At 33.9% G+C, this 23,223-nt stretch overlaps 2 protein-coding genes and 1 long non-coding RNA gene across 4 annotated transcripts in view; 2 read left to right on the top strand and 1 right to left on the bottom strand.

Annotated features, from left to right (window-relative positions):
- The window catches only part of LOC128207886 (dipeptidyl peptidase 3-like), a 57,328-nt gene extending 56,398 nt beyond the window's left edge, over positions 1 to 930 (bottom strand). Inside the window, exon 1 of the mRNA XM_052911067.1 lies at positions 805 to 930. The gene's annotated coding sequence lies outside the window, so the exon portion shown is untranslated. The remainder of the gene's footprint in view (positions 1 to 804) is intronic.
- Positions 931 to 2,376: 1,446 nt separating this feature from the next.
- Positions 2,377 to 4,699, top strand: LOC128209962 (uncharacterized). The gene is made up of 3 exons (XR_008257089.1): positions 2,377 to 2,478; positions 3,114 to 3,184; positions 3,850 to 4,699. It is a non-coding gene; the product is annotated as an uncharacterized LOC128209962 (long non-coding RNA).
- Positions 4,700 to 6,767: 2,068 nt separating this feature from the next.
- On the top strand, positions 6,768 to 22,818 carry LOC128209660 (ATP-binding cassette sub-family B member 10, mitochondrial-like). Of its 2 annotated transcripts, none has more exons than XM_052913796.1 (12): positions 6,768 to 7,630; positions 8,248 to 8,451; positions 8,967 to 9,169; positions 11,252 to 11,386; positions 12,716 to 12,862; positions 13,378 to 13,513; positions 14,409 to 14,504; positions 15,288 to 15,494; positions 16,620 to 16,699; positions 17,842 to 18,022; positions 19,800 to 19,843; positions 20,503 to 22,818. In XM_052913796.1, the coding sequence occupies exons 1-12, from the start codon at positions 7,330 to 7,332 to the stop codon at positions 20,764 to 20,766; spliced, it is 1,998 nt and encodes a 665-aa protein (XP_052769756.1). In that variant the 5' UTR covers positions 6,768 to 7,329; the 3' UTR covers positions 20,767 to 22,818. The 2 variants fall into 2 exon arrangements, with proteins under 2 accessions (XP_052769756.1, XP_052769757.1); XM_052913797.1 differs by having other exon boundaries at positions 7,554 to 7,637.
- The last annotated feature ends 405 nt before the right edge of the window (positions 22,819 to 23,223 follow it).

Raw genomic sequence — 23,223 nt, 5'->3', positions numbered from 1 at the left:
AACCAAATGGGTGTGGTACATGCATTCCATCATCAACACTTCCAAATACGACATCGAATTCCTAAACTAATGATTATTTGATAAAATCATTGATAAAACGGGATTTTCTATAAAACAAAATATTTTTTCTTACTTTGAAGCGGTGTTTGATAAATGATAAATCTCTTTTCATTATGACGTAAAAACTGTTGGTCTGACTGTAACAAACCCCTACTGACCAAGTCAAAATTTACCGATCAGGACCGTCAGACTTAAAGTTTTTGGATGTCTGGCGGCACTCTTAAAATACCTGCATGTTGAGGTAAGCAGCAATATGCCGCATGCTTTTTTTTTTAAAGTCAAAACATAGTAGAAGTAGTCCATGATTCCAGTATTTTCTAATGTGTTGCTAAATTTCAGCCATGGGCTTATTGGGGGTTGATTAAGATCTTTGTACTAGGAATAGCAGCAGGAGTGTGACTGACAAAACTGGACTACACTGGTTTCAACAGGCTAATAAATGAGCAAAAAATCATCTGAATTACCTTGGAATTAATATGGGTTTTTTCTAATTAAACAGCTAATTAAAAAAATCACACGACAAAGCTATTAGCTAAATCACCCTCAAGGTTGAGGCCTGAGAAATAAAGAACTCTCCCTCAAACTATTATATTCTATAAAACTGTTGAATGCTTCATTTTATAATTGACGTCAAAATATCTCTACAAATATCGATTTTTCCAGATATGTCTCTGAAAATTTCACGTTCTTTTAGCAACAAAATCAATCGATTATATCAACTGTGTCTTAAGAATATGTACTTACCAATGAAAAACAGTAATAAACGGATAATATATTGTTTTTTATGTCCTAAGTATATTTGGGAGGTCAATCTTCTAGACGCTTAACATGAACGGAAATTTCCACTCGAACTTTCCATGCGGTCCCTAGACTTACCGAAATACGATTATTTACCGAAACACGGATAAAATTACCGAAAGACGCATGTTGAAATTTCAGTGTTCGAGATCGAATTCCGCGTGCTGACTCGCCAACCGAAAGACAGATAAAAGCTTCCAAAATAATCAATTATTCCAATTAATGATGATCTCATAATATTCACATAACTAAAACACACTCATAAAAATGAAAAAGTTCATGAAAATATTTACTTATTGTTCAATTGAATAGAAACAATATGTCAGTGAAATAGTTGTCTCCCTTCGCCAACCGAAAGACGATTTAACGCAGGTAAAAATAACTTATTAGTTGTTGTATTATGAAAATGATTATGAATTTGGATTCAAATAATAGCATTTATATTTTTTATGGAAATGTTAGATCAATATACAGCATTTGAAAGTATTTTGGAATATACTTGAAACATTGCCTTTGAAATAGGTCGAAAATGTCGCTAAAATCATTTTCTTTTAAACTAACTTAGATCTACAGTATAGTTCAGGGCTTTCAAATTTTAATTTTTTGTTTATATGAAAATTGAAAAAGGAAGTTTTTAAACAGCGAAGTTCTCATCTTCAGATAAATTAGCTTACTTATGGACAATAATAACCAGACCACACCAAATACACAAAATCAGGCGATGTTTAAAACAACATAATTATCACCCGGTATATGACACCCCACAAAGTAGCGGCACGTTTTTTGGGGACAGTTTGGTATTATTGAAAGTGTGTTAATTTGGGTAAACCCTTTTTGGCTCTGTGACACGCGTTGAGTAAATACCATAATGTTAATTGTAGAACTATGTTACCGGTATTGGTAGTATGTGTGTTCGTGAACCGTATATGTGGTTTGGTGAAACAAGAGGTTTTGACATGAATATTTATTACGTTACGTATTATTTACCTGCGGGTTATTTTACGAAATTATTCCAAAGTTAATAATTTTACCTAATAGCATTTAACAAACTTTCAATATCGATATCAAGAACGTTATAAGTAGTGAAAATGGTACAATTGTGTACTTACCGACTCCAACATGCCATGTCCGGAAAGTCATTAAGTCTTACAAACCAGGGCAAGTCTGAGCCTGTTTAGTATATATGAATATTAAAAATAAATACAATAGCAAGCGTCTTTCGGTAAATTTCTATCATGTTTACTCCAGTTTAACCATATCCATAAATCGTATTTCGGTTGACGACGGGAGATAACTGTATTTGACTAAAAAAGGGAAATTCTTTTGTCAATAAAGTCATTATTTTTTTTATAATTTTTGGCTACAATGTGTAGAATCATTATATATACAAGATTATTTAAAAATAAATGCATTAGAAGGCGTCTTTCGGTAACTTTCATGCGTATTTCGGTAATTTTATCCGTCTTTCGGTAAATAATCGTGTTTCGGTAAGTCTAGGGACCCCATAATTTGTCGTAAGAAAATAGTCCATCATGGCCGACCAAGAAGATGTTCAAACAACCAAGAGGTATGTTAGTCCAAAGACAGAATGAGGAGCGAACTTTTACCACTTATTTGTGTGTAAGTGTTATTTTTATACTTATTGTATTTTAATAAAATATAAAAATAGTTTTAAAAGAGCCCTAATGAGAAACTAATTGGAAATGTCATTAATTCCTAGTGGGTGGGGTAAAGTCTTCTTTCATTTGACAGATTCTAATTTAGTAAATAACAATTTTGAAGCTCCAGTGATCGGTGGCAAAAATTAAGAAAACAAATACGCTATTTGTTTTTTTTAATAACAAATAATTCTGAATCTGACTTTACTTAGATCGATTAGACTTTCTTTCTCAGTGTATTTATCTCATACATTTCATATCATTAACTTTAATTTTTTATAATTAAAATTTACATTCTTTTAACCAAGGATGTATGGTTTATATGTCCGTGAGTGTTGGTAGCAAACAACTTAATGTAATGGCACAATTGAATACCTCGGCCCTGTTCACTAATATAGTTCTCTAAATAAATTAGATCTTCATTCTATTGGTTTAACAAAATGAGTTTGAACACATAAACCAGCACACATTTCTTTCAAGACTAAATTCTTTGATATCCACCAGTGGTGGTGATGCAGAAACATTGAACAATGCTGACATTTTTACTGTGCCAATGAAATGCAGACATTTAAATTTTAATCTTATTGTCATTTTCAGAGAAGAGTATGGTACCAGGGGTGCAGCTGACTCTGATTCCCGGATTGTTCTAATGAAAAAAGGCAGATGAGGTAATGGTTGTGCTATTTTCGAAATTCGGACAATAATTTAACAGTCAAGTATCCTATTGGTTTAAGCCCAAAAGTACCTGCATGTTTGTACAATTAACCAACAAGGATTGACAGTATTAAAATATCAACATTGTAGATGAATTTAATCATGATAACAATTTCATTTCATATTTTTTAATTAACCAGCAATCCAGAGCTAAAAGCTGCTCTCTCACAGATTGACAGTTCTTCTTGGTCATTCTTCAAAAGCCCAAAGGAGTAATTAAATTAAATTTACACATATAATTAATTATATGGCTTAAAGCAATAGCAAAAAAATATTTTCCAAACAATTGAAATCTGTTCTATTATGTGTGACCTTATATGACTAGTTGGAGGAATTTTTACCAAATTTTCAAACTTGTATATGAAAGACTGTGATCTGATATTATGTCAGCAGTCTAATATCACTGGTTTCCATACATTTGCACAATAATTGCCAATTGGCTTGTTTAAAGACAAAAATAAAAAAGGTGTCAGAACAGTAAAACTGTGAGGATGCAGCTTTAAATTGGTGTTGCACTTAATGTTTTGTGAATACTTTTCTGTTGTTGTACAGGCTTTTAAAATAATTGATCTGAAAATATAATTCCTATTATTGTTGTATTTTCTGTTTTCTATTTCAGGCACTGGAATCGGAATGTAATCAAAAATGCCATTGTATGAGGATTGACCTGCAATGCACATGCAATCATCTTAACACAACTGCAACACCTTTCTTGGAAAAATTAGTGCAAGATGGAAACAAAGCGTTCAGTGGAACATCTTGTCATCTCAAATATTTGATGACTTACATACTGATGTGAAGTTGAAGAAAAAAGTCATCTGTTGGTCCGTGATTATTAAATAAATCCAAACATATATTTTAAAAGGGTAAAATGGTAAAGGATTTATATACGCTTTAAGTGGTTTTCCTATATTATGGAGGGAAGATAACTACAAAAACAGAAACAGATGGCATCGGCAGACCAAATATAGGAGAACTATTTTGTTCAGTTCAATTTTTAAGACTTCAGAAAATCTGTTAATAGAGCACATCCTTGCAAATGCCATATTGTAAACTGGGCTGTTTAAAATGTGAAAAGGTGAAAGTGGTCTAGAGGATAAGCCCCAAATTCAAGGTTGTGAGTTCAAGACCTCCAAGATACTTTCTCTTGACCTCAGGAAAAGGATGTCAATACTTGTTTCTTCTTAGGCAACAGACTTAAGAGTGATTTTGTAAGCTTCCAGCTTGCATAGCAATCTGATAAGGCATAAAATAAGATACTAGCTGACTTGCAAACAGTTTTTCCATTTGTGTTGATTTATTTTTCAGTCTGTTGGAATGTTTATTAGAAGTGATGCGCATTGCTTACTGCAACCAATATTTATTTTCTTTATTAAGTTGAATTTAACGAACACATAACATGACTTGTGATTTTACAGATGCATGTTTATTTCGTTGATAAGATGAGTTTATTTTCTCAAATGATGTAATAAAAGTTATTCTGAATGACTGTCCTTTTTTGTTTGAAGAAAATGTGTTAAGGTTTTGGCATAGCATAGTGTCATCATCATTGTTGTGTACAAATAAAACATTCAAAACAATGTATTAAAAACCAAACTGTCAAGCCAAGTACTCAAAGAGGCACAAGGATATTGCTAAAGAGACCGGTAATACAATTAGACAAATAAAATGTAAAGAAAGATCTATAATTCTGACACATGGTAATGCTTTAAATAGTCCTCTCATTGTGTGTTTATGGTTAAAGTGGAGACATACAGTATATTTTGTAATGAAGACTTAAATTTGTATGGCAACTTAAAGCCATATATGGGGTTTAAGCGCCCGAAATATTGTGAAGTCTCCCAAAAGACTCAATGCACTTAAAAGGGCTTGGCACAGAAATGAAAGTAAAAATGGGAGCAAAACCTAATTTATCATTTGTTTTACATTGGATTGCATACACATGGCTCTGTTATTACTTGACTGATATTAAAAATAAAATTAAGAGACATGTTGATCCAAACTGTAATTATTCTTGTTTGCATTTTATGGAGTTTGACATAAAAGAGTCAGTTGGTGAAGAGTGATCTAAAGGCTAATTATTCAAAATAGATTAAGTATTATTGAAAAAAGTCTGGTATACATTGCTGAAAAGCTTAGTAACCTGGCTAAATATTTGTTTAAGGCTTTTATTTACAAAGAAAATACATCAGTTGAGTATCTTATCAGTTACTCTTTTGGTGTTGTTGTTTTTAATAAAAAATGACAATTTACTCAAAGATATTGAGACTAATAATTATAGATTTAGACAAGTATAATGTGTAAGGAAACTTCTAATGAGTGGGTTTTATCCACAGCCTAGGAGGTAAAGTGAAGCATGATCTGCCTTGAACAAATACATTTTTAAGACGAGATCTGTCAACTTAGTGCACCAGTCAATTGTAACCCCCCACACCCCAGGTCCGGGGGAATACTGGGGTTAACCAGGGGAAAGGGGCTGTGTTTTTACCTATCAGGTGGCCCTGCATTGCTGGTTGAATGCGGTGGTTTTATCTTCGCTTAAAATATAGAGGGGAATGGACCTTACCTAGAGTCCCTGGGGTGTGGGGGCATTTGGCAGGGATTTTGCCAATGGATCGTCCACGCAGGGTGGGGATTTTAGCCAGGGTTGGCTGTACTGAAAGTCAGAGTCCCCACTATTCCCCAGACCTGGGGAGGCCGTGGTTACAATTGTCTGGGGCATATCCACATGAACGTTGTATTGGTACTCTAACAATTGAGCTTACTGCGTCGATAGTCACCGCCCCACCTCAACCCCACAGAACTGTTTACACAAAAAAAACTGCAGCCCAAACCCAATAATGCTGAAGTAAAAGCATGCATAGATTTCAGCTGGTAAAGCTGACTGGGTGCCAAGCTCACACCCATCCTACCACAATCCATAAAAGTCTGCACAATGCAATCAATGATTTTACAGAAGAGTCATGTTGTTTTAATGGCAAGGCATGGTTTGAAAAATAACACGGCAAAGTATGACTTAAAACTTACATTTCATAGGGTAATCCTATAACTGTTGAGAAAATGTTGACATTTAGTCCATGCATGCATTTAATCCGATGTAATGATTCATGCATGCCATGAACCGTATGATCATTTCAATGACTGTCAAGTACATTTTCTGTGTGCTCACGATTTTTCTAGAGGAAATAGAGTGCTTCAACTATAAGAAAACATCTAAATATTCATAAAACGAACATTTTTTGAGGTTACAATAAATATTTTCTCTTAAACACGCACATTTAATTTAACACAATCCATTTCCTTATTGTTACAATGGGCCTTCTTTACGCGGATTGAAATCGGTGTTAATCGCCGGCAGCCGCATCGCACTTTCGTATATCCTTACTACTATTTCTCGAAGATTGCCGGAGATGGCCGAGTTGTTACGATTGTTTCCATGCGTCTAAATGATACTGCTTTATGGTACCCCTTTTTCTGCCAATGTCATTCTTACAGCTGAGAACTAGTAAAGGTAAACATCATTTGGAAGAACTCGGATGTCACCGTGCATTGCATAAGCCACTCGTGTCCTGCAATGTCATCAAATAAAAGCATGTTTTCGTCTCTTCAGGGAGCATCTGGACATCTGATAGCCGAGATTTAAGGAAAAAATATGTGAAATTTAGCAAACTAGTTAAGCATATTTTCGATTGTTGAATTGGTGAAAATTCTGAAATGAACTTTCCATAGTTCAACTAAACATCTGATGTCAACAAGTTCACAGCTGGTTCTAATGGCATTTCAATTTGTTGACTGACCATGTTATATCATATCATATATGAGACACATGCTATCAACATTCTATGTAACTTCTTTAGAATACTGGAGCACATGTTGGCTTACAGAAATACTTCTCCTCGTCTTCCAGTTAGACTTCATTACCTCAGTGTTCTCAAAATACATTGTACATTTATTTAAATGTATTCTTTTACATGTATGTGTTTACCGCTGATTCATGTATGTGCACTGCAGCAAGACAATTGAATACATCAAGTGGTTTGATTGTGATTTGTTTGTAGTTTAACTTTTGCAGGTAATTGCATCAATTAATGTTCAGCGTATGACACCAAGCAATATGTTGTGCTCATTGTTTGGAAGGTGCAACATGAAAAACACAAGTGTGTTATATAGAAACTCAAAATGTTATTTTGTTGTTCATTCATTTCTGAGGAGGACCCAGCCAAAACAATGCTTTTCGGTAGTGTCAAAGAGATTTTTCTCAGTGTCTCATGTGAAATTTCCAAAAAATGGCACAAATGGTAAAACCAGTAACATTGTCAAAAAAAACACATCAGTGCCGAAAGCTTCCGAACTGCGAAGACTTATGAAAGCTGCACATCCGGAGCGATGGAAAATTGCTGGTAAAATGTAACTTCTAGTCACAAATAAGAATTTCAATTACAAGTCATGTACATCTCATTGTGTAGTATATACTGTAAAATGTAATAATAAGAAGTAACATTTATTCGGCTTACATAACATATGGTAGTGTTTTAAAGCTACTGGCCAAAGGTCAGAAGAGCTTATGCGATGGGGCAGTAGTGTCTGTCCGAATGTGTGGGCGTCTGTAAACAGTTGCTTGTTAATGCCATACAGTCTTTAGTTTTGATTGTATCTTAATAAAATTTAAACCAGCCAGATCCACTCATGCATATCTAGATTATGGCCTTTAAGATATGCTGCAGCCGTTGCGAAAGTTTTTTTCTAAGTGAGACAACTTTGTACAGTTGTGTATTTTTATAGTAGTTCTTAGCCTTTGTGGAACATATGTGGTTACCTGATTGCTTCCCTTTAAATGTTAGTTCAGTATATTACCAATAAAGTTATGCCAGTAGAGCATATGCCCTCAGTCAGAAAGAGTTAAGTTTGTGTTTTATTCACCATAGCAGCCATACATGTGCTTTTGATGTAACTTTTATAAACATGGTAACTTAAGCTAATTTTCATTATGGTAATATAATTTATTTTAAATTTTTAGGTGCTGTCTGTCTTCTAGTCATTTCCAGTTCTGTCAGCTTGGCTGTCCCGTTTTACATGGGGAAGATTATAGACATCATTAATGAGTCAGCCCATGACGGCACCCTCATGGAGAAACTGACAACCATCTGCTCATATCTCCTGGTTGTGTTCGCTGTGGGTGCCCTTGCTAACTTTGGACGATCATATCTCATGGACGTTTCAGGTAAAACTTGATAAAGTGTTTGATTTTGATACTGAAATGGTATTGTATGTAGGCTGAAAAATGAATAGTTTTATAAAGTAATTCATCTGTTTTAGGTATTTAATTAATAATTTTATATCTCCTTTTAAATGATGTTGTTATAAATTCAAGTCTGACATATACATGTGCTGCAATAATAAAATTGAATACAGTATTTTCAATGTTATACAACTTACCATTATAAGTATTATTATTTTCATCAGAGCATTATTTAAACAATTATTGTGTGCCTTCTCCTCATCATGTGTATGTTCCATTGTAAATATTTGTTAATATTGTGATTGTCCTCGTGGGCCGTATGGCTTATTGGATGTGAAATAAACCTTTCTTTTCTCTAAATTTGTTTTCAAAATAAATTGCTATTTTAAATTAAACAATTTTTGTTTATTAAAAACCCCTTATTACTGCTCTGTTACAATTGACAGTGTTGGTTTCTTGAGAAACAAAATAATACACTTCCATTTTCCTTATTTCAGCAATGAAAATTATTCAACAAATACGTCAAAAACTATTTTCATCAGTAATGAAGCAAGATATAGGATTTTTCGACAAGACGAAAACAGGAGAGCTGATAAGCCGACTGTCTACAGACTCTTACCTTGTTGGCCGATCTGTTACTTTCAACATTTCTGATGGTCTAAGGGCTTTGGCACAGGCCCTTGGTGCTACGGGCATGATGGTATGATTAGTAACCTTGTCTTATCTTAAATAACAAAGGGCCAGTTAACAACTTTGTTAATCTTTGTTAACCTCATCACTGTTAACTTTCAAATTGGTATTGCTCTTGAACTTTCATAGACACCTTTGTGATCTGGCCTAAAAATAAAATACATTTGGTTCGGGTTACCTGACCCTACGTACGGAATAGGCGCCGACCCTACCGTTTTTATTGTCAGATTGAAAAAAAAAATGAAAAACTAAAAAAACATTTTATTTTTTTTTAATTGCTTTTTACTTTGTAGTTGAAAACTTAAATGAAGATCACTTTAACACCATTATCCAATGATGAAAATGACATTCTTATATAAAGCCTTATAAAAAAAAGAAGAACCCTACCTACGCTACATATTTTTGAAAAGGATGTAACCCTAACCAAACAATTCTTTTTTTTCGGCCTCTTCAATATTTCTTACAACGTTTGAGACACCTGTTTCAGCTGTATGTGTTGTATTTAATTAAATGAGCGTAGCAAAAAATGGTACAAAAATTAAAATTAAAATTAAGAACGATGCTATTCACAGTATTGTTAACCTGAACAAAGTTCTGAACAATTGGCCCATTATTTTATTTTTTTTGTCATTAGTTTAAGGAAGTTCTAAACATTGATAGAGTTTAAATAAATTTATTATCTGTCAAAATATTAATATTGAGTTGCTAGCTTTTATATATAAGGTTTTCAGCATTGTAAAGTGAAACAAAGTTGACACTTAATGTTCGATCCCTGATTTTAAAATAGCAATCACAGTTTAGTTAACCGTTTGTGTACACCTTAGAACGATCTGCAATAATCCTAGGATATTTGTTGATTTGATATATAAATACTTGTACCATTTTTAAGAGTGTATGCTTTCTTTATATCTACACATTGACTCCCAAGTGCTCCAGTTAGGCCTAAAAAGAGGGTGGGGCACCATACTGCCCTTTTTCAGCACCCTGCTGCCTTTTTACTGGACCCTACTGTGCCCTTTTGTTTGATAGAGTCTTTTTTCAAAAATAAGTATAAAAATAATGAATATACATATTTTTTTCATTAAAAGTAAGGATAGCAGCTAATGTATCCATACCAAACTAATAGTATTGAAAGTATTGAAAGTAGTTACAACACATAAGAATTGAACAATTGCCCTTGCAAGTGCCCCATTAAGGTTCACTCAATGCATATTAAAAGTGCCCTTTCTGTTTTAGCACCCTGCCCTTGTCAAATCCAGGCTGGGGCACTGACTCCCATATCGAAAGGTCACAACTAGAATGGGTGTATGTTACACACATTTTACTTGTTACTTAGACCTTTAGCCAGGTTTTACAAAGGGCTGGGTGCTGCAGAAAAAGTACAGGGAACTAAGGGTGAAAAGGGCACATTGTATTGGACTAAGAATAACTTGGAACATATTATGAATTTGAAAGAATTCTGTTGAATTGAAGTACCCCGGTAATAATAGATTTCAAATGCCAAATCAAAAATTGTATGTATTTATAATCATTGTTTAAGTATTAATCAAAAGAAAATTGATATTTCATTATCATTAACAATTTCATTCTGTGAAGGCAGAAGGGTGCCAATGCTGCTTTCTATGAGAGCTTAAACCCTAGTTATACCAGTCAATGTATAGGCATAAAGAAAGAATACTGGTACACAAGTAAAATGGGTGTAAGTGTAACCACTCTCAAATAACTGTGCTGATAAAATACCAAGCTATTCACTTATGCAGTACTCCATTTAAAGAACATTGTTCATGACAACATGGTACAAATCATTTACGTCACCTGCTATCCTCATGATTGAAATTATACTCTTGTGTATAATTTCAATGACATGGGTTGTTGGTGCCGTATTTATTACAAAGTCAACCCTAAAGGTCTACATGTTGTATTTATGAACATTTTGTCTATGGCTTAAAGATGAAAATTCAAGTTCTGCACTTTGATAAACAAAAAGATCATACATATTTTGAGTCGGTTAGATAGCGTTGGTACAAGTAACAATTGATGCTCTTGTGAACCTTTGAACCAATTATAATATTAAATATTAATTTGTTTGCAGGTTTACACATCCCCGAAACTGGCCCTGATTGCTATGGGGATCGTCCCGCCTATTGTGGTGATGTCAAAAATCTACGGCAGCTATGTACGCAAGATCACCACTCAGGTCCAGGACTCCCTTGCCGCCGCTACTTCTGTAAGTATTTTCCTTAGATGGAGTGTGACTAAATGGACAATGTTTCTTTTAATATGATGAAAACAACAATATGCGCTGTCATTAAAAATTGTATAACGTTGTCATCACTTCCTGTATATGGTTCTTTTTTTCCATCACTTCCTGTATATGTTTGTTTTTTTATCTATGATTCTTTTTTTATCTACTGATAAAGGTGTTCGACTGATGTTTAGATATAAACTTTAAAAAAAAACTTGCAGTTTTTAATATATGTTTGTGTGTTTTTACTAATCATTATCAATAAGGCCTAAAAAAAAAATTGTTTGGTTAGGGTTACATCCTTTTCAAAAATAGGTAGGGTAGGTAGGCTTTTTATTTTTTTTTTTTTATTAGGCTTTATATAAGAATGTCATTTTCATCATTGGAGAATGGTGTTAAAGTTATCTTCTATATAAGCAATTAAGGTTTTAAACTACATATTGAAAAGCAAAAAAAAAAAAGAAAAAAGGCTTTTTTTTTTTTTTTTTTTTTTTTTAGTTTTTCATTTTTTTTTTCAAACTGACTATAAAAACGTTAGGGTCGGCGCCTATTCCGTAGGTAGGGTCGGGTAACCCGAACCAAATGTATTTTTTTTTAGGCCTAATGTTTTGTTATGGTACGCATACATTGTGCTTTAACTTTCAAGTCTGCTTTACCAAATTGTTTATTATAACAAAATGTTTTAGGTTTAATGCAATGTCTGTGTTATTGTTTTTTGGAATAAATTCATTTCATAGAAGTATTTTTAATCAGTCAGCATCACAAGATTGCATTCCAAGGTTTTTGATAAAATTTTGCGTTTACCTGCAGCTTTTTCTAACTCATATGTATTATTTAATATATATGCACTTACAAGAGATTTAATGCTAAAATCTATTACAAATAACCTATTTTTACAATCATGCAAACTTATTGTGTCAAACATAGTAATAGTAAAGACATTTTGATATATTTTATAATTCACTTTTCTGAGCCTCAGTCTCAAATCTGACTCGAGATGTAAGTGAATATAGGTCATCCAGGCGAGTCTCAATTCTGAGATCAGACTCAAGTGGCAGAATTGCAAATCTTTATTCTATTGTAACTTTCTTTTATTTGAGAATCGCTGATAAAATTTGCTGAATATGTCCAAATTAACAAAGTCATTTATTTTGGTAAAACAAATGGAATAAAGATGATTCTTTGTAATTTCATACAAGTGCTTTTCTGAGTCTAGATTCAGACTTTGTAGTCATGACCTAAGGTTATGTAAAACAATGGCATGATTATTCCCTACATTTATGTACAGAAGATGCATATGCTTCTTTTTAGGTCGCAGAGGAGAAGGTTAGCAATATTCGCACGGTTCGATCGTTCACCAAGGAGAAAGAGGAAATGGAATCGTACAACAAAGCTCTTCAGAAAGTCCTCAGTCTCGGATACAAGCAGGCGTTGGCCAGTGCTGTCTTCTGGGGCTCGGTAAGAAATAAGTTTAACCTTCTAATTAATCAAGTAAGATAACTCTATCTTTTTTATAATATATAATTTTTGCCCCTTTATTATGCGACTTAGAAATTCTGGTTAACGTCTTGCATGTTAGCACACAAAGGATGATATCTCAGCAACTATTTGATGTATTGCATTGAGACTTTATACAATGGTATTCAACCACCCAACTTAATTGAATAACCAAGTTAGATAACTGTATTTTGCAAATAATGGCCCTTTATTATTAGACTTACAAATTCTCGTTAAAATTTTGCATGGAACCACATTTATGTTAATATCTCAACACACCATGTATTGCATTGAAATCTAATCTAACAGTGATCCATGCATGTATTGCCAAAACTTTTCAATCCTTACATTGAAAAGCGGCGGATTAGTCGAGCGCGCTGTCTCTGTGACAGCTCTTGTTCTATATCCGATAATCGATAGTAAAATATGGTCCGATTCACAACACTTGTTTTTATATGCCTGTGTGGGTTTTTCAGACAGGGTTTTCGGGGAACCTGATTGTTTTGTCTGTGTTCTACGCTGGTGGGTACATGATGAGCGAGTCGATGCTTACCATTGGGGAGCTCTCAGCCTTCCTCCTGTATGCAGCATACATCGGTATCTCATTATCAGGTTAGACAGACTTCACAAGGTTTACATCACAATTTTTTATAGACATAGGTTAGGAGAGCTTTTGCAAACATAGTACGCGAAAAGAATGGTGATTTTGTGTAAAAAAATGGAATATTTAAGCCAAATTCCTGAGGTGATTCATATTCTAAAATGAAAAAGGGAATGTATAAATAGAACATAAGTTCAAGTGATATAAGGTTATTTTTGATTGATACGCAAATGTGCATATATTTTTGTATATCACTGTCATCTGTTTTTCGATGAAAAATGTTTAGCCCAGTTTGGTGTTGTAGTCAGCATATGAAAACTTTAATCTTTACTATAACAAAGAAATGGAATTGCTGTGTGGAATTGATTGAACACACAGCCTTACTGTGTCACTATTTAAGCTGGCTCAATAGCAAAACAAAATAAGAGTTGCTTTATACATAGAATGTATACAACCTTTTACATTAGTTTAAGATAGGGCTTCTCTTTGCCTTCCTTCTGTATGCTACTTAATCAATAATAATCAAGACAGACATAACAAAAGGCAGAAGGAGATAGTTATAAAACATTTTCAAAGTCTACTTCTACTTCGTTACTGCCTTGGGCATAAGAGCATAGCAAGCAAGTGATGCCATCAAAGCGGTAAAAGCCTTATATCATATAAGGCATATTTTCAATTAGAATTAAAAAAAACATCTGTGTTGCTAAGGCTGTGTACTTCTGCAGAGTGGTGCTGAAGCAGTCTTCAAAGGTGATCTGAACCCGGTCTGGAGAAAGAGTGTTCCAGTCTCTTATGGTCCGAGGCAGGAAGCTGTTCTTGTTCTGTTCGTAGTTGGCACGGGGTTCAGTGCAGGCTTTGTTAGATTTCCTAGTCATATGACTGTAAAAATTGTGTTTCAACTTCCAGGCATGACATCATTTTACTCCGAGCTGAATAAAGGTCTCGGAGCCAGTACCAGGATCTGGGAGTTAACCGACAGAGTGCCTCAAGTTCCATTTACTGGTAAACCGGTTTGCTTATAGAATCAGATGTGGATTACCATAATTCACGTTAGAGTTTGGACACTCTAAAAATTAGGACACCCATAATTATTTTCAAAAATAATTTATTTTGCGTACCTAATTTTCAGACACCCAAAGGACATTGATCATAACTTTCACAGCTACTAAGTTTCACAGACAAAGATAAGTGATCTTTTTCCTAACAATGTATTTGCCTGGCTAGATTACCTAACGGTAAACACCACTATGACCGGGGGTAATAGTGAAATCTGGGGCCATATTTATGAAACATTTATCATTCCCAAATGGAGACTGGCACTTTTGATGAATTACAAAGAATCGTCTTTATTCAATTCATTTTACAATATTAATGTGAAGATTGCATGATTTTGAATATTAATAAAATTCTTTAAAATTAATCATCAAAACTCAACTAGTAAGAAAAGTTACAATGAAATAAAGATTTTCAGTTTTGCCAGTTTCAAGTTGAGGTAACGAAACTGAAACTCAACCTCAACATGGCAAGATAGACTACAGGAATGTTAGTTTTAAGTATCCAAGACATGACAAGGTATCTAGTATCCTGTTGAGTCTGATCATGCCCCATGAAAAGCTTGATACAATAAAAACTTACTTATGATGGTGGGATAAGGCTCGTAGCTCCCCTCAGTGGCAAAATGAACAATTTCAAGTACCCGGTTGAGTTTGACCATGCCTCGAATTTCCGCCAATCAAAGACCCTAATTTAAATTATAATTATTAACTGTTGTGATTTATTTTGTAGGTGGGATTGTGCCAATAAAACCCCTCCAGGGCAAGATTGACTTCAGAGAAGTGAATTTCAAGTACCCAAGTCGAGAGGAGTCGTCTATCCTGTCCAGGCTGAACCTTACTATGCCTCCAGGAACTGTAACTGCAGTGGTGGGGGCAAGTGGCTCGGGCAAATCCACACTGGGAAGTCTTCTGCTTCGGTTTTATGATCCTAACTCAGGTACGAATATCTTTCCTTATTTTGTTTTATTAACTTAAACTTAGCTGGGTCCGTATTCACTAGCATCTTGAGTCTGAGTTTCAGACTCTGAGATTCAGACTTGAGTTTCAGACTCTCAGTTTCAGACTCTCAGTTTCAGACTCAGGCTCAGGAGACTGAATTCTTAAATGTTTCAAAAATATTATCATATAACTAATTGTGACAAAAGGTGTATTACTGATTGTAGAAAACATTATTGGTAACACATACATAACTTTTAAACAACTTTGCCAGTAAAATACCTTTTTTTCAACAGAATTAAAATTTAGCTTTTCTGGGTCTGAGTCTTTAACTTAGACTCATTATGTTATTGAATATGGGCCCTGGACTAAAAATGATTCAAGATGCACCCTTCAAGGGTATAGTTTGAAAATTAATACCATTCTGCAAATGTCAGGGTATTGTAGGAGACTTAATGTAAAAAAGTTTGAAACTGACCTTGAATATTGACAAAATCAGTTCAAAATCACTACTGGACATGTACAGCAAATTTTAGATATAACCAAGTTTATTCTGAAATATATTTTATACATTGATGGTAAATTGTATAGGCTCAGAAAAGTAGTGGGTGGTCAAACCCTGGATCCCCTGCTTACAAATCAGACATCCTACCAGCTGAGCTAACCAGCCTGGATCAATCACATACACATTGACCAGTGGAAGTCAGTACCAAGACATTTCCCCCTGCAAACTGGATATTCATCATCAAATTTCAAGACACCAGTGCTAAGAAATAAAAAAATTAACACTGAGAGTACATTATGCTGCCAAACAGTGCTGTCACAGTCCTCTGATGGGTGCCAAATGTCATTGGCTAAGAAAAGTATGGGCTCAGCCCGGGAATCAAACCCAGAACCCCCTGCTTGCAAGTCAGGCACTCTGTCAACTGAGCTGACTGGCCCGGAAGACTCATATACTCTGTGAAATCTGCAAGTCATTTCCGTGACATTTATAATGACTGATAGAATAATATATGACTCTCTATTCTATACACAAGGGAAACATACTCTCTGAAATCTGCAAGTCAATACCAAGACATTTATAATAAATTATAGAATAATAAACGTCTTTCTATCCTAAACACAGGGGAAATCTACCTGGATGATGTAAATATAAGAGACATCGATCCCCAGTGGCTGCGGCACCAGATTGGGGTTGTAAGCCAGGTAAGATAATTGTTTTGACATCAATCACTTGTACATGTATCTCATTAAAATACAGAAAAATAAAATAGAATATATACAACCTTGACTACCATGTCATTAAAGGATTTTTAATTACAAGTCTATACAAACAAGGAGGGTTTTAAAGCTGCACTCTCACAGATTGATCGTTTTGACAACTTTTTATTTATTTTTTTACCTTGGAATGAGCCGAATTGTGTGGAAATGTTTGAAAATCGTCGATATATGACTGCTGATAAAAGATCAGATAGCTGTTTTTAATATTTAGGCTTGAATATTGATGTTTTATGGCTAAAAGCATTACTGATACATTAAGAAAAATGATAATTTAGACCGTTTTCCAAACAATAAAGACCTGTTCTATTGTGTGTTATCCTATATGACTGATTAGAAAACACTGATGCGAATATTAGCTTATTCTGAGACAAAAAATGAAAAAGTTGTAAAATCGTTCAATCTGTGAGATTGCGGCTTTAAAGATCACCCTTAGGATAATATAACCATGTCCAATTCAGCTTGGCTAATGGGTTTTACAATGGGTTTTACAAGTCACCTCTAAATCCTCACTAACATAATTGAGTTACATATACTGTAACTATTAAATGAATTTAAAAGATTATGGCTCGATTGTTCGGAACTTTGTTAAAGTTAACAACGAGATTAATGATATCGTTGTTAACTTTGAAGGGTGAAATATTTGATGATGTGCTCAGATATTGAAATATTATAAAGTACAGCTGAAACTGTTGTCTCAACACTTGTTAGGACAACTGTAGATCATCAGTGTATCTGTTGAACTTACAGAGGAATATTAATTTGAAAGTTAACAACGATGATGTTAACAACATTGTTAACTTTAACAAAGTTCTGAACAATCGGCCCAATGTTACCTAATCCAGAAAATTTGGTTCAAGCCACTTCAATCAAGTTACCTATATTGTGATTTATTTCAAATTTCATCAATGTTATCGATGTCTAATACTTTACATTTTAAATAATATAAAAGGGACTTATGACCATCCTCGTTTTATTTGTTTGATCGCTGACCATTATATGTATGGTACACCTGAGCATTTAAAAAAAAGATATGATAAGAAACATACATGTTACAATATTTTCTTCAGGAACCAGCCCTGTTTTCATGTTCAATAGCTGACAATATCCGGTATGGCGCAACTGACCCATCTGTTGTTACATCAGAGATGGTGGAAGACGCTGCACGACAGGCGTTTGCTGATATATTCATCCGAAACTTTCCACAGCAGTACGACACTTTAGTCGGAGAGAGGGGGCTTATGCTGTCAGGTATTGTGCTAATGATTGTTATATTTATTTGCAGCAGGATTAGACAACATCAAATCAAATTTTTGTTTTGACAGATGCATCACAACTACTAACCTTTGAAAAAAATATTTAGAAAAAGTTCGGAGACCTCCACTTTTTTCACCAAAAAATAAAAATAACAAAAAGGTTCTTTTGTGAAGCCATGTTTGCCAAAAGTAATTCAAAATCTTGTGAATTTATGTCTGTGAGAACATCTGAAGGGCAGCCAATAAAATAAATATTTATACAGTTGAAACTCGATATGTTGAACTCTGTTATCTCGATGATCTGGTTATGGCAAACTTTTTTTCGAATATGTTGGGTTAAGTAAGACATGTTTTGTATGTCGGTTATATTGAATTTTTAATATCTTATAGTTTCTCTAGAGGTCTGGCCGACTTTAACATAGCGAGTTGTGACTGTAGTTGAATAGCATTAATTTCTTTATCTTCCTCTTAGAAGGGTAAATTATGCTGTAATTGTTCCTATAGATATAAGTTAATAAAGGAAAATGTTTTTGCCTTTTACAGCTTTTGTTTTCCATCAAAATTTAAAAATTGTATTTTTTATTTCGCTCGCTTGCTACAATTTTTCCCGACCAAAATCCGTCAAACCCCCCCAAAATGGTGTGACTTTTTCTATCAAGCTAAAATAGTACAAAATCATACAAAAATGTGTATTTAATGTCAATGGCTGATAAGATCCTAGTAAGAAGTAGATTGCTGTTAGATTAAATTCAGTGTTAATGAAAGCATTTTGAAAGTTTTATTAAGACTGTAATAAATTTATATTGGTGTTTTTTTATTGTTTTTTATCACATTGTTTACCTAGTTTCCAGCGTAATATAACCATCATTCCAAAGGCTCGCCTACTAACACATATTCTTACCTTGTTGTGTAATAAGAGGATAATTGTTTGCTCAGTGTAAAATTGTAGTATATTTCACCGAGAGATCACCAAAATCTATATTTCACGTGTATCATACCCATGTCCATGAGTGGAATATTTACTAGAGGTGTTCACGAGGTGAAATAAATTGCGATCCTACACTGATACAATTTTTTTTTCTTTTTTAATAAATGCTTAAAAAGGATAAAAAATTACATTTCATATTTGTTTTAAAGCTATAACTCTTTGGAAATCATATACAGTGTGTACAAAAATGCTTTGTCGGAAGGTAATATTTTGCTTAAATTGAACACTTAAACAAAAATAACTCCATTTTCTACACCATTTTAAATTAAACAAAGGGCAGTCTATGCCGCTTAAAGAGCCCAGCCTTCCTTTTATTACCAGAGTTTAATTAGTTAATTAGTTTGTCCAAACACTTCGACAAGCCTATTTCCAAAGTAATGTTTTAGCAGTGCCCGTTCAAGCTTTGGTTTTGCAAAAAATGGTTTGTCGAAGTGTTCTAAGAAACTAAACTCTCACTCAAACTCTGGTAAACGACCAAAGGCGGGGTTCTGTAAGTGGTATACTCTTCGCTATGTTTCATTAAATATGGTGAATAAATGGTAAAGCTATCTTTGTTTAAAGTCTTCATTCGAAGCAAAATATTGCCTTCCGACGTAGCATTTCTGACGCAATTTATTACGTGGTACACACACACTGATATAGTAAAATTGTTTTTTTATACGACGATGGTCTGTGACAGATCCTATATATCTTGCCTGTACAAGTAGTGTACGTAATTATATTTTGATAATCATATTTCTGATTGCCTTGTCCTTCATAACTTTATTTGATTTGTCTTTTACAGGTGGCCAGAAGCAGAGGATAGCTCTGGCAAGGGCAATAATCAAAGTAAGAGAGAAATTAAGTGGGAAACAAATAAATTAAGCTTAAGTCTCAATGCTATTTAAATTAAACACAAGATTTACTTTATTTAGATGTTATGGCGGCTTTCAAATTAATCCAGTTTGAAATAATGATGTCCATTAATTGATATTTATAGATATTGCATGTGGCCATTCAATAAATTAATAAAATGTAGTAGGGTTTGCTTATAAGAATATCCTCTTTTTCAAAAGCCCTTTTTTTTCAAAGAAAAAAAGTTGAAGTATTTCTGCTTTGGTGGTGTTAGCATTGTACTTCTCTTGCTACAACTTACCTTGGCCATAACTTGAAAAGCATTCATGATTTCAAATGAAACTTGGTACACATATTTCCAGAGATATTGCACAGGTAGAGGAAGGTGCTTAATTCTGGCTTTACTTGAGTTATGCCCCTTGTTAAGCTAAGAAAAGAAACAACAGACAAGAGTTGGTTTTCACTCCTCTGGGCTCATCTTTCTGGTCACTCGTAATAAACTGAATGCAAGATTTCTACACACACATGTTTCTGTTTAACCAGCATTCATAGTATTCTATTATATTGGTGTACTTAATTTGAAACAAATGACCACAAAAATTATCAAGACTTGAAATTACTGAAAATATTTCACTGAACTTTATTAATTCCAGAATCCGAAAATTCTCCTTTTGGATGAAGCAACCAGTGCGTTGGACTCAGAGAGTGAATATTACGTGAAAGAGGCCTTACACAGACTTATGGTTGGCCGAACAGTGATAACTATAGCGCATAGACTTTCCACTATACGAGAGGCGGACCAGATAGCTGTGTTAGACAAAGGAGCTGTGGCGGAGTTAGGCTCGTACGAGCAGTTGACAGCGATGCAGGACGGCATATTCAGGAAATTAGTGGAAAAGCAGACGATTACTTATTAATTTTGATTTATATATAGATTGTTGATATTTTGTTATATTTCAGTGAAAGATGATTTTGGTGTAGTGGTATAGATGTCTGCCTCTCACCTAAAAAGTTGTGGGTTTGATTCCCACTATGGAAAGATTTTCATGGCTTTTCGAAATGGACATCCATACTTTATTCAACTGAGGATACAGACTCGAGCGAGATTTTGTAATCTAGCAGCAATTGACAGCAATGCTTTATTTCATAGTTTTGAAATTAGTGAAAAAGCTTATTAATTTATAAATGCATAGATTGTTGATTTATTTGTTATATTGAAGTGAAAGTTGAGAGTGGTCTAGTGGTGTAGATGTCACCCAAAAGGTTGTGGGTTTAATCCCCAGAAGGGTTACATTTTCATGACCTTTCAAAATGGTTATCAGTTCTGGTTTGTACGGAGAAAACGGACTCAGGCGGGATTCTATAAGCTTTCAGCAATTGACAACAATGCCTTTTGTCATATTTCTGAAATTAGTGGAAAAGCTTATTAATTTATATATGCATAGATTGTTGATTTATTTGTTATATTTGAGTGAAAGTTGAGAGTGGTCTAGTGGTATATATGTCTGCCTCTCACACAAAAGGTTACTTTAACCATTATATATTTTACAACGATTGTGAAATAAGCTATGATAGCTTATACTAAGTCACTCTCGTTGGCAAGATGTTGCACAAGAGTGTGGTCTTGTGTTGTGGGGGAAACCGGAGAACCCGGAGAAAACCCACTTGTCCGGCTTGGTGACCACTAACCAAACTCACATGCGCCCGGGCCGGGAATCGAACCCGGGTCGCCTTGGTGAGAAGCGAGTGCGCTAACCACTGCGCTAACCGGACAGGTTGTGGGTTTAATCCCTATAAGGGAAACATTGGCCTTTCAAAATGGACATCAGTACTGGTTTCTAAGAAAATGACTCAAATTTGATCCTATAAGCTTTCAGTGTCACGTCATAATCAAGCTAAAAGAAAAAAGAAAAATATTAAAAACTAAAATAAGGGAATTCATTGTATATATATATTTATTCAAAGACATATAGTTCAACATTGATCATTCTTACGTGTTAAGTTTTATTATTTTAGAACTTCTAATATTCATTGCTTTTTACTTTTTCATGCCATTAAATACAAACATTAATTGGATTTTACTTTTTTAAGCCATTAAATACAAATTACAGATTTTTCAGCTATCTTATGGCCTCAATTTCCCAAACAATCTTAAGTCCATGATAACAATTTCACTACCTAATTCAATGTGACTAGGTCGTTAGCATATATAAGACGCAGGCAAAAAAATGTGAAAAAAATCGGAGAAAAATCTTGAAACCTCTGATTTGATACATAGGTCGTAATGAAAAAATGTTAAGACCGTCTGCCACCATGTTTGTTTACAGTGATGAAATTATCTTTTATCATGAAAATGGCAATGCTTATTGTAAACCATGCAATATTAAATACTAAGCAAAATAAGTCCCTTAAAACAGGAATAAGCTGATCACACTTATTTTGGGGTATTATTTATTTAATATTCTCATTTCGAAGAGTAATGAAACTTTTAAAGGAAATTATTTTAATGATAATAACAAACTATCTTTTATTTTGTAAAATCAAGTTTTAAAGTAACTTATTCAACTAATTAAAATACTTCAGCTTGTAATACTTCAAAAAGTTTTTAGAAATTTGGAACATGATCAAGCTAGGTGCTTAATATTTCATTTCCGATATTACTTGTGTAATTTTTTCCTCGGAATTTTGAGAGTGTTAAAGGAAATTATATTTCAGAAAATTATGATAAAATTTGTTTTTATTCCACAAAATCCAGTCTAAGCAAGTAAATAGGGTATTAAAATGAAATATGAGACTAAAACCTGTTATGCTAAGACATTTTGAGAAGTTGTGGTCCTCTAAGGTTAAGAATGATTCCTGCTGATGTTGTATTTACTTAAAGGGACATTTTTCACTAGTAAAATGGTTGTTGCACTGCCAGTATATTTGTTACTCAGATGAAAAAATATATTAAATATAAAAAACATGTATTCAATGTTGTTGTGTTGTTTGGTTTTTTTTTTGGGGTTGGGGGGGGGGAGGGGCAAAGGGAGGTATAACAAGTTATATGTACTTTTAGCAATGTAGCAATCAATCATTTGCCTAGCTATAAGCTACCTCAAACCATAGGAAATTTGAAGGTTATAATAAGATATAAGATACAAGAATCTTTATTCAAAGTTAGGTAAAATAATTATGCTAACAAGAAACATTAGCTCAATGAGCTATTTTACGATATAAGAGAACCTATGACGAGGTCTCACAGGCAATCAACCGATCCCCTGAGGTGATGATGAAGGCTGCAAATTGTAACCTACAGTTTTACTGCTGTCAGATACTCCCACAGTCATTTTCTGTCAATAGATTGGCGCATCAAAGGCATACTCATTCATCTG

The sequence above is a fragment of the Mya arenaria genome, chromosome 11 (genome assembly GCF_026914265.1).
Source record: "Mya arenaria isolate MELC-2E11 chromosome 11, ASM2691426v1".
NCBI classification, from domain to species: domain Eukaryota; kingdom Metazoa; phylum Mollusca; class Bivalvia; order Myida; family Myidae; genus Mya; species Mya arenaria.
The sequence above is the reverse complement of the archived record's forward strand: the minus strand, read 5'-3'. Positions and strand labels throughout refer to the sequence as shown.

Bases quoted from the DNA above. Each gene is read 5' to 3' on its own strand.
- LOC128209660 (XM_052913796.1), top strand. From the start codon at position 7,330: ATGACACCAAGCAATATGTTGTGCTCATTGTTTGGAAGGTGCAACATG. The intron at 8,452-8,966 runs GTAAAACTTGAT...TCCTTATTTCAG, and splicing joins ATATCTCATGGACGTTTCAG to CAATGAAAATTATTCAACAA. The intron at 16,700-17,841 runs GTAAGATAATTG...TATTTTCTTCAG, and splicing joins AGATTGGGGTTGTAAGCCAG to GAACCAGCCCTGTTTTCATG.